The 11908-nt window shown below is 45.4% G+C and overlaps 1 protein-coding gene across 1 annotated transcript; it reads right to left on the minus strand.

Moving 5' to 3' along the window:
- Positions 1–2229: 2229 nt before the first annotated feature.
- LOC106813828 lies at positions 2230–9587 on the minus strand. Its single transcript, XM_014818058.1, has 4 exons — positions 9243–9587; positions 8026–8361; positions 3344–3548; positions 2230–2706 (listed from the first exon to the last, which is right to left on the minus strand). The coding sequence occupies exons 1-4, from the start codon at positions 9570–9572 to the stop codon at positions 2531–2533; spliced, it is 1047 nt and encodes a 348-aa protein (XP_014673544.1). The 5' UTR covers positions 9573–9587; the 3' UTR covers positions 2230–2530.
- Between the last annotated feature and the right edge of the window lie 2321 nt (positions 9588–11908).

An 11908-nucleotide genomic window follows, 5' to 3' on the forward strand; every position in this document is an offset into this window, starting at 1 on the left:
GGGTCTTGCAGACTAAATGTTTGTTGACATGTTGTATGCGTCTGGGAACCGGCTTGTCTCGAAAATGGGGGTCTCCGGAACTAGCTAGGATTTGGGATTGAAATTTCAGATGCGATGAAACTGTGGGACACGTTTAAAAGGGGCTCTCCGGAAACTGTGGGGGAACGATGATTGGCTTCGAATCTATTGCTGTATTTAGCACTGAACCAATTAATTGTTGTATGTAGTATTGAGGAGAGAAAACATGCACCCTGGAGAGAGATTGAACGCACGCACACGCACGCTCACACCCGACGCGGCGCGGGCCACTCTGGAGGCGCTGGGAACGCGGGCTGCGCTTTCACACTAACGTAAACTAGCGAGAGGGCGACTCACGGAGAGATAGCATTAACCTCCGCAGTGCGAAACAATACGCCATACGACGTCTAACGAACACCCGAATAAACCCGTGTGCGAATATACGCAGCGTAATGTTAATGCTCGCTCGCCGCTCAGGTCTGCAGCAAGCCTGGCTGTGTGGCTGGTTTTTCAAGCAATCGCTGGAAGCGCTAAATACTTGATTGTGTCCACACACACACACAACACCACACCCACACACGACAACAGCACACGACACCACGCTACGTGTACACAAACGTTACAGACCCGATCACATAAACTCCCTCACTTCGTGGAGCGGAACTCACGCAACTGGTAAAAATATAAGAATAGTGAGTGGTAAAGAGATATTATTAGATGGTCAGTCTGAACTTCGTTGTGATGTCTATAATTTATAAGTTGTTAACGACCTCAAGTGGGCCTACCTTCTCTCTCGGCTCGGAAACAGCATCTATCGCAAAATATGGTTCCCAACTTGGACTCCAAGGAAATAACACCTTGACATCGATGATCAACATTAAGCACAGGTTTTATATGGAATTGATTTCGACACATACTTCTTTCGATTTTTCGGCAGGAAAGGGGTTGACCCCACCCCACCATCATTTGCAAGACATTTTGCAAGATGTTTCTTTTCTTTTTTTTTTTCTTTTCTTTTCTTTTTCTTCATTCTTGGCCTTTTCTTGGCAAATTGATTTAGTGCGGCGACGCCCCCCCCCCTCGCCAGGGAATCCGGTTGCCCCCCCCTGGTGGCGCCGCCCCTGCATTTAGTGTATCTGTAATAGTGGAGCGGTTAAGTGTTTTTAGGCATAATCGTTCAGTTAGTGATACAAGCATGAAAATTGTCACGAGCAGTTTCTATGGGACACTTGACAAGAAAACGGTCTTAGCCTCTTGAAATTTCAAAATGGCGGCCATTTCCCAAGATGGCCGCCATCAGAATCTCCAAATTATACCTTTTCTAATCGAAATTGATTTGGTTTTTCGATTGAGGAGGTTTTGGTGTCGTTTCTTATGTTTTAGACCATGCTGAAGCCAATGGTGTAAAAATAATCGACCTAAAATTCCAACATAACGTCCATTTTCCAAGATAGCCGCCAACCCTTGCGCCAATTGCCCAATGCGCCATTGCCCCATGCCCAGCCATTGCGCCATTGCTCAACCGGGATGGCGGTGTTTTCAAAGACACGAAAGCAATCACTCATTGACATACTTCATGAGAATGGCATTATCATTTCCTACGACAGAGTGTTGGAAGTTTCTGCATTGCTAGGGGAATCCGTGGTGAACCAGTATGTGGTAGATGGGATTGTGTGCCCACCCATTCTGCGAAAGGGACTCTTCACCACCTCTGCCATTGACAACATTGAACATAGTCCCACAGCAACAACGGCAAATACATCTTTTCATGGTACAATGTTCCAACATCCAAGCCCCGATAATTAGGGCGAGATAAGGCCATCACTCCAACTTCCAAACAACATAGGAAAGAAAATTCCTGAGATTCCTGAATCCTTCTCCAACATCCGACCAGCTTTCTTTAATAAGGAAAACCCGGAGCCCCGTCCTGTAGCCAACCTACCTTTGCCAGACCCCACCGTATTCAGCAGAAACTTCACACCCGAGTATGAGTGGTTGGAGAAGATCAGCCTAACCCAAGAAGTAGACGCTTCTGCCAGCCCACCCTGCATCCCAAAGGAGGAGCCAAGGTTTTGACGTTAGCATTACATCACTGCTCCCCTCCTCCGAGACCAGGCCCTTTCTGTTGCGATAATAAAGCATGTCATGGATAAAGTTAGAGATACAGTGGCATTCTTGAATCCATGACAAACAACAGTTTGTTATGCTCTGTGAATGTTCATGTCATGGTGAGTAAATCCGCTATGCAAAGAGTGAGAAAATAAAAGATTATGTATTTACTCTTTATTAAAAGAATGATGTCATGCAACTTAGCAGGGACCATCCAAGACAGGGATAATATAGTCTATAGTCTTTCCAAAGATCTCCTTGTGATAAACAGTGTAAGTGTTTTAACATAAATATAAACAAAATCTATCTTACTCAGCAGCCTTTCCCTTTGAAATTATTAAAACTTCTTCCTATTCTTGTCCTCCAGGATGGTCCCTGTTTCTAAAATGTTTTTTCATGTTCACTATACCTCAAGGAAATCCTGTTGTGTGTGAAAAAGTTCGACAATGACAGGAAACAACTGATCAAGTCGTTGCTGGGTTGTATGTGTCCCTGCTCGGAGAGCCTTGGCCCCTTGCAGTCTAACCCTGGTCAGTTGGTCTCCACCTACTGGAACTCGCAAAGCTTCCAACTCGTCTCCTGAAAACAGAAAACTACAGGTTTAATGCCTTAAATAATAATATAAATTATTCACTGAATAATCTTAACGAACACAATAACATAACAACTGAGGCCTACAAATATCATAAATTACACTGCATCTGACTACAAACTTGTCCATCTGCTGCATAGGAATGCAACTGAGTGACAATCGGTTGGAACCTAATTGTAACTCATTCAAGTACACCCATGGGTGTTCAGTTAATATTCTGCAGTTCATCCAACTTAGCACTTTTTCCCCTGGGCACTTATCACTGTGCCACAGAAATAATATATGGTGCAAACCTGAAATAACTAGAAAAAATATGGGCGCTTACAGATGTCAAATTTAACCCCTTTTCAATGTGCAGTATAATTATATAGACACAAGTGCCAGCATGAGTTTTCCCCCAAAAATGAATTCATTCTGGACATGGAGAACATGTCAATTTTTAATGTCTAGTTAAATCTATTTAAAACGTTTAGAACTTTCCGAATATCAAAATCGGATAATTTTTTTTTAACTTGGACTGAATTCATACGTAATTTGATGGAGGCAGACACATGAGGTAACAAAGTAAATATAAATATAATAAAGTTTAAGATTTCATTAGTAATGTATTGCTGTATCAAGTACCTCTTCCTGCTTTGGCAAACCATCTGTTTATCATCTGTACATATTCATCCATTATTCGGACACATCCCTCATACGCTACTTCATTGTTCAAGGAAACTGGTAGAACATGCATTGTGGACCTCAGTGCCATTTCTTTGCTGAATGGGTGTTCAAGATGTTTGGGGAAAACATTAGCCATCCATGAAAAGCCAGGAAGGTGTTCCACCTGTGAAAACAAAAGCCATATATATGCACATTTAGGGCCATCCTTAAAAATAGGTTGGTTTGCCCAAACTGACAAAAAAATATGTTGGTTTACAAAATATTAAGAAAAAAAATTGTTTCAACAAGACCAAAAAAGAATTTGAGTGTGGCCATATTTTCTGGGTCGGACGGGTAAGGACAAACAAAGCAACAATTTTTATTTATGGCCTTGACAGTTTCATTAGCAAAATTAGACTGAGTAGATGGGTTGTAACGTTTGAATTTACGTTACTATGTAGTTGTAGGTTCTAATGTTATATGCGTAGCCAAAAGACATAGGCAAAGAGAAGTCAGTTAGTTACCATGACTGATGTAGTTTAATAAAGACATGTTTACAATCTATAGTCGCTGTCGCTTCTGGCTGCCGAGAGAGAATCCCAGATTCTGCTCGGGTCCCGGCTTTTATAGTCACAGCGTCTCACACACCTGCGTATGCGGGGCTTCACCACTATTGCCCTGGATGATGGCGGCACCTAACGGCAAAGACTCGCTATTTTGTACCACCACCCTCCAGGAGGTCACGACCCCTAATGGCGCGGGTGTGCCGCGAGTGTCCAATATGGCTGCTGGCTCTGGCATTTGGCGGGCTTTATGCCTGATTAGCGGCAAGTAAGCCGCTAATCCCACCTCATGATTACACTACACGGTTGACCAGGCCTAACGTCACCTCGCATCAGCCGTGCAGTATCGCCACGGTTTCGCCCCTATGCTGAGGCTACCGCCGCTAATCACCACACGTCCGCACCGGCTAATTGTGGTCCTCCGAGTTAATCTCCAATCAGTCAGCACCCCAGTGCCGCGACAGCGGCGGCAGCCATTTTAATTGTGCAGCTCGCGGCCGTATTGACTGCCTCTGGTTGCCAGGCAACGCTGTTCAGTCAATACTCGGACGGTCACGGGGCGTCGGAGAGGGGGGCAGAGTAACTCTCGCCCTTGTAACGAGCGGCGCTACACTTCTCCCCCCACTAAACCGATGTCCACCCTGTGGACATCGAATGCCAGCCTCCTGGCTGGCCGTCCACAGGGAGGGCCGTTGACGTCGTGGCATTCTAATAAAGTACATAACAGTAATAATACAGTAATACATTAAGGACTACTGGTGTGGTAGTCGTCCGCACCGTACAGAGCTACTTGTTATAAATATGTCCTGAAGGGACCTAATCATCTAATAAATTCTAGCTAACACTGCCATTCACAGAGATATATAATGTTCATGATGCTGATTTCTCAGCGCTCGCCCTCCTCGTGTCTTGAAGGGGAGGTGGGTGGCTGCAACAGAGCGGCCAAGATTGCTGCTGTGGCGAGTGTTTGCGCTATCTGACGTATGTGCTCAGGGTCGAACGTTGTATGCGCCGGGTCGTCCTCGCCGACTCGAAACTCATACATCGTGAGGTCAGAGTTTGTGCCCGACCTGACGAAAGAGCCGACGTAGTATCTATCTGGGAATGGCGATTGGCGTTCGCCATCCCAAGAGTCATCATTGGAGTCGTCCTGTTCATCACTGGATCCTCCAGTGGTGTCAGGTTCCGGGTAGGGGTAGGGGTGGCGCGGCATTGGCGTGCCGTTGAACCGGGCCTGCGGCAGGCAGGGAGCGCGCTTTCTCCCCGCCCTGCGGCACAGACCTCACATCTACAGGCTGCGCTGGCGTATGCGGCGTAAGCGCTGGCATGGCTCCGAGGGTGCAGATGGCACAGGCGCAGAGGCGCCGGCGTGCATCGGCACCGAAGACGACGGCGCCGGTGGTTGTGATTCGTTGGGGTGTGGCCCGCCCTGACTGTTGTTGGAGGGGTCCTGACAATGTTCAAGTGGTATGATAATACGTGGCACAGTATCATAGCCGGGACAGTATATAAAATGACTGCCCGGTTAGTGCAATAGCGGCACTGGACAAATTATAGAATGCGGTCGCGTATAAGCCGCGGAATAAGCAGAATTACAAATAGGCCGCTTTAAACGGCGTCTGACAAATATATGCGTTTAAATGAAACGCGTGTTACTTATAGTGCGCTTTACGAAACAAGGTAATACGATTATCTCTACTAATTAACAAGACTAGTGCTAGCGGTGCACTCGCTGCACGTCGTCGGTGCTGTAAAACTATCCTTATGCCGGTATTGATTAAATAATGGGCCACTCATAAAGTGCTAGGGTGCATAATAGAATGGCGATGCATATCGCTAATCGTATCACCTTAGCTTAACGTCTGATAGGAAAGCTAGATGACGTGAGGTGGGGCGGTTGGGCAGGGAACTGGTGTGGGCATAGAACGGTGTGCTGGGCGGGGCAGTAGAGAGATATGCCGGTGCAGTATGGGAGTGAGTAGGGAATCCTTAGGGATTGGGGAGTTGGGGGCCATGTCGGAAAGTATTTGTGTGATATTTGCATTAGGAGGAGGTCGTACCATTACAGAGGTGGGTGGTGGGGTATTGGCAAGAAGGGTCGGGCCGGGGAAACCATGGTCATTGGACTGGTAGGTGGGTGTTATAGGGTCGAAGGAACCCATTCGTAGTTGGGGCTCAAGAATTGTTAGTGGCATGCCGGAAAATAGCGAACAAGGTGTGGTCGTGGTGGGGGTGGGTGGGTAACTTGCTATTCGTGTACGTCTGAGAGGAGGTGGGGAAAGATCGGCTGGATTGGGTTGGGGCTGGTGCTCGGGGCTGTGAGGGTGGCGGCAGCGACAACAGTAGCAATATGTGGCGATGACTATAATGGTGAGCAACAGGGATGTGAGAGCGATATACATTACATTTGATGCCGTGAGAGTCGCTAGTTTCTGGTTATTGTGAGCATCCCACGGTGCTATCTACTATACGAATCATGAGCCGTCTCATCAACAATAGCATCTCCCAACCCCCCAACCCACCCCCACCAGCACGGCGCTGCGTTCACAGCACCGTAGAATGCAGCAGAGCGTAGAGGATCAGCGTAGTAGGGCGCAGCGTACGACACAGCGTTTGGCGCAGTTGCGCGGTGGGATGGGAGGGGTTGGGAGCAATAACCCAGGTTCGAATCCTGGACACGGCACCAAATGTAATGTTTGAATTTACGTTACTATTTAGTTGTAGATTCTAGTGTTATATGCGTAGCCAAAAGACAGGCAAAGAGAAGTCAGTTAGTTACCATGACTGATGTAGTTTAATAAAGACTGTGATTTGAACAGTTACAGTTTACAATCTATAGTCGCTGTCGCTTCTGGCTGCCGAGAGAGAATCCCAGATTCTGCTCGGGTCGCGGCCTTTATAGCCAAAGGCGGGCCGCGGCGCGTGCTCACGCACGCGCCGCACGCGCCAATCACGGCGTCTCACACACACGCGTACGCGGGGCTTCACCACTATTGCCCTGGATGGTGGCGGCACCTAACGGCAAAGACTCGCTATTTTGTACCACCACCCTCCAGGAGGTGGCGGCCCCTAACAGCGCGGGCGTGCCGCGAGTGTCCAATATGGCCGCTGGCTCTGGCATTTGGCGGGCTTTATGCCTGATTAGCGGCAAGTAAGCCGCTAATCCCACCTCATGATTACACTACACGGTTGACCAGCCTAACGCCACCTCGCATCAGCCGTGCAGTATCGCCACGGTTTCTCCCCTATGCTGAGCCTACCGCCGCTAATCACCACACGTCCGCACCAGCTAATTGGGGTCCTCCGAGTTAATCCCCAATCAGTCAGCACCCCAGTGCCGCGACAGCGGCAGCAGCCATCTTAATTGCGCAGCTTGCGGCCGTATTGACTGCCTCTGGTTGCCAGGCAACGCTGTTCAGTCAATACTCGGACGGTCGCGGGGCATCGGAGAGGGGGGAGAGTAACTCTCGCCCTTGTAACGAGCGGCGCTACAGGGTAAGACCTTTTTACATCGATAGACAAATAAATTGCAGTCAAATTTATATATAAAATTATACAAATCGGTTACCCTGGATTATCCGAGATGTTTATCATAATTATGCTTAAACGGCTGAGATTCCCACCCTATATTCATATATACATTTACTGGTATAAAGAGACCGAAACAACCACACATACATAATTGCCTGAGGATCAGTTCCTACCCTGTGGCTCATATCAGTTACCCCGGGGGTCACATCAAACAATCCCCACCCCACCCTATAACCAAACAAATGCAAAAGAATTGCCAGGTGGTTGGTCTACACCTGTACCCGGTATAAACCTCTACTTATGGCCTACGTGTTACTATATATATGTGAATGCTAGTGGACATATCATGCCTCGTAAATAATAATTACAAATCCCAAATTCCGGACATTGAAAATTGTAAACCTCTATAGTGTCAAATCACAAAAATATGCACACATACTAAATAATATGGATTTGCCTTTGTTTGTTATATGAAACTAATTTAAATTTCAAAGATAGGCTACATTTAATGAGAAGTTTTTAAATATAAACTAGACAAATATGTACCATGATGCGAGAGAGCACGACCTTCAAGCCATTCCTGTAAGTCCCCTTTTCTTCAGCAGAGGTCAGAACCTTGCCGATATCCATGCCAATTTCAGGGGGCGCCACGGAGTATGTGGTGACCTTAACTCGGTCGATGATGGAGGATGTGAAGAAATGGTAGTCCTTGTCCCTGTTATTCATCCTGATGTCACTTGTTCGAACTCGAATGTCCAAGTTATCCCCATTCAGTTTGCCCGTCTTCCCCTCTGAGAGGTCCCTAATCAGTTTATCCTCCATATGGTCTCCAAATTCCTTCACAAGATTCCTTTTGGATTCAGCCGAAAGCGTCAAATGAACCTTATTGAGGTTGGACAGCAGCTGAAATAGAACATGTGAGATTACATTACAAGAATGCCTCAAAATCTGAGCTGAAATGGTCACACAATCATTCAAAATGACCTTACCAACAGTGTTGTATGAAGATACAAGATAGACTGTACGCAAATGTAGTAAAGTGTGTGTGCGTGCGTGCGTGTGTGCGTGTGTGCATGCATGCACTAAATGTATACATGTATTTATATTCTTCAACTTTGTAGCAGCATAAATCAAACACGGCAAATGTATGTATGTAAATATATACTTAAAGGAAATGGCTTACTATATTGCAGCGATCTCGCTTGTTGTCAAATCCTATTTTGTATTATTGTAAATTACCCTGTTTTGAATTATGAAATAAATATTGTTTAAACCAAATATAAATAAAATGTTCCAGCCAAAACCCCAATCGGAAAACCATTGGACCTATCAGTCACACCAAAACCCTTCGGTAGTAAAACTAAAATAAACAGAAACAAAACAAAAATAAACCAAAGTGATGGTACAGAAAACTGACATATTTGAGAAATGTATAATAATAATGGATCATAGTAACCCTGAGATAATAGCTAATAATGGATCATAGTAATGAAAGTTTAACATAATATAAATATATTTAAATATCAGTAATGTTTTGATAGTTTAATTCTCATTTTGCATCTGAATAGTCGTGCCTGATCTCCAGGAGTTGAACCCGGTGACAATTTATTCTGTCAGTACCAACCACAAACCATTGATAAAACAAAAACTAATGGGTAAACAAAACAGAATTGAACAAAACAAAAAAGAGCAAACTTTATCATGGATCAGCAGTTAAATTAATCAATTAATTATTGTACATAACCATATGATCGGAGCGTAACGATACACTTTCTTACACAAACCTCTTTGTCAGCATGGTATCTGATAGCAAGAGATGAATACAGCCTCTGGATGGCCGACGCTTTGGTGTTTCTACTGTGCATCAGCATGCCATATATCGTAGCTATGGTGGCCACCATGGTCTCTGTGCTCCCCGACTTGTGTAGTGCTGATGTTAGACACTTGAGTAGGGTGGGGCAGTGTAAGAACATCTCCTGGACAGTTCGCCTGAATAAATTGTCTGTCGATAGACTGTCGGGGTCTTTCATGGCAAACAACACACTGCTGCCATGTGACATTTTTGCTATTTCACTGTCAATTTCTTCATCGAACTCAGTGAACATTACAGACATGTCGAAATTGGAAAGGGAATCAGTATGTACTTGGCCCTTCGTGTAGACGTGATCAAATGTAATTTTCTTCTTGCATGTCGATGATGATCTGCTTGAAATGCGGAGATTTAGCTTTTCCACCGACGTTGATAACTGTTCAGCGACGGACAACCGTCGCAACGCCGATGGTGGGGTCTGTGCTGGTCGTTTCAAAGGCAGGGTCGCTGTTGGAGATGCGAATACATCAATGTTTGATGGCTCCGAGTGTGATATCGAAGCGTGGTTGTCAGACACAGATACTAAACCTATAACGTTCTGACGATATGTCAATGCCGTGTCTACAAATTTGACACACGGATCGCAGATCGATGCACATGGTGTCTGAATAAAATAATCTAAGGGAGTTTGGACTTCTGTGTTACTTACAAATGTTTTTAACTCGGCTGTTGTGCCTGACAACCACGATTTCTCGAACACCACCTAGTTCCCATTACGTGACGTATATTCCAACATGGTGGACTCCGTGCTAATCCCGAGGCGCTATTCTGTTGAATAGTCCGAGAGTTCCCGATTGCGATAGAGCGAAGACATGCTCGCAAGGGATTGTGGGATATGTATAAGGTTTACCCGAGTTGCATTGTGGGCTATGGCGTTGCTGGGCCACCATAGTATGGCTATGGTGCTATGTCGTTGCTGGGTCAGTGCAGCATTTTTATTATATTTTTGTTTTTATTTTGTTTTATTTAATTATATTTTTTTATAAATTAAAAATAAGTAAATAAAAATAAAAAAAGAAGATTTTTTTCTCAAATAATAAAAATATATTGGAAAAACTGCTGTTAAGCACCGGAAAATCGCTATGGCGTCACCGGGCCACCATAGACCTGAACCTTGGTTAGATTAAACACTGTTAAGGAGTCTTCCATGACATGCTGGAAAGGTTCTTGGGTTAGTTCAAAGTGTGTTAGTTTATCTTGCAATTCAATAATGTCATCTTCTGGTGCTACTCCATACAATACTTTCTGGAATTTTCCCAATAACGGGAGTAGTGGGTGCTTACTGCGATGCTTATTGAACATTGATGTCAATCCGTTAATACGTTCGTCAGGGGGCAGATATCCAAAATAAGGATGAGCCTAAACTTTTTGGGTAGAGGCTGGAAACGGGTAAATATCATTTCTATGATACTTGGGGAGTTTCACTGGGTATGTTTCCAGGCTGACTTTTGCGTATTGTGGCGGCCATCTTGAAATCCAAAATGACCGCCAGTGAAAATGGATTTTCTGAAATATCTGGACTCCTAGACGTCGTAGAGACATAATGTTGGTGGCTATACCCACATTTTCGATAGTGGAGAACCCAATTATTACACTTAGAAAAACATAGGATGGCGGCCATATTGGATTTCAATATCGCCGCCAGTGAAATTTGTTTATTTTGAATAACTAGACTCCAAGACGTCGTAGAGACATAATTTTGGTGTCTATACCCACATTTCGGATAGTGGTGAACCCAGTTATAACACTTATAAAAGCATAGGATGGCGGCCATCTTGGATTTCAAGATGGCCGCCAATGAAATTGGTTTATTTTGTTTGAATAACTAAAATTCTAAATATCGTAGAGGCATAATTTTGGTGTCTTTACCCACATTTTCATGACGCCATAGGTCTCCTCCTGAGTGTGTACCTTGTAGCAACAGGACTTTAGCGGAACATTTACGGTAATCCCAGATAACATGCTGACGTTGGGCCAACGTTGGGCCAACGGCTGTCTTCAGCTCATGCTAACGTTGGGCCAACGTTGGGCCCAACGTTGGCAGCCAACGTTGGCCCAACGTCAGAAGCAAAGTTGATCCAAGTCTTTTTTGCTCAGCGTGCCAACGTTGGCCCAACGGCTTCTTTACTCAGCGTGCCAACGTTGGCTCCCAAGTTCATATTGACAACGTTGGGCCCAACGTCAGACAGCAACGTTTGCGCCAACGTGCTTTTTGCTCAGCTGCCCAACGTTGGCCAACGCCATATTGACAAACGTTGGCCCAACGTCAGATTGCCAACGTTGGTTCCAACGGCTTTTCGTCCTGAGCATGCGCTGATCCCCTCTGTTCTCTCTCTCTCTGGGCACACACACACATAAAACACGCACACTTCTCTGCATTCTCCTCTTCTCTCGCTCTCTCTCTCTCTCCAAACACACACACACACACACACACACAACACCGGCCGGCGGCCAACACCACAACCACAAACACACACACACTACCAAAACACGCACACATCTCTCTCTCTCTCTCACATCACACATACACACGCGCACACCTCTCTCTTCTTCTCTCTCTCTCTCTCTCTCTCTCAACAC

Source organism: Priapulus caudatus, unplaced genomic scaffold (genome assembly GCF_000485595.1).
Source record: "Priapulus caudatus unplaced genomic scaffold, Priapulus_caudatus-5.0.1 Scaffold831, whole genome shotgun sequence".
In the NCBI taxonomy this organism is placed as follows: domain Eukaryota; kingdom Metazoa; phylum Priapulida; class Priapulimorpha; order Priapulimorphida; family Priapulidae; genus Priapulus; species Priapulus caudatus.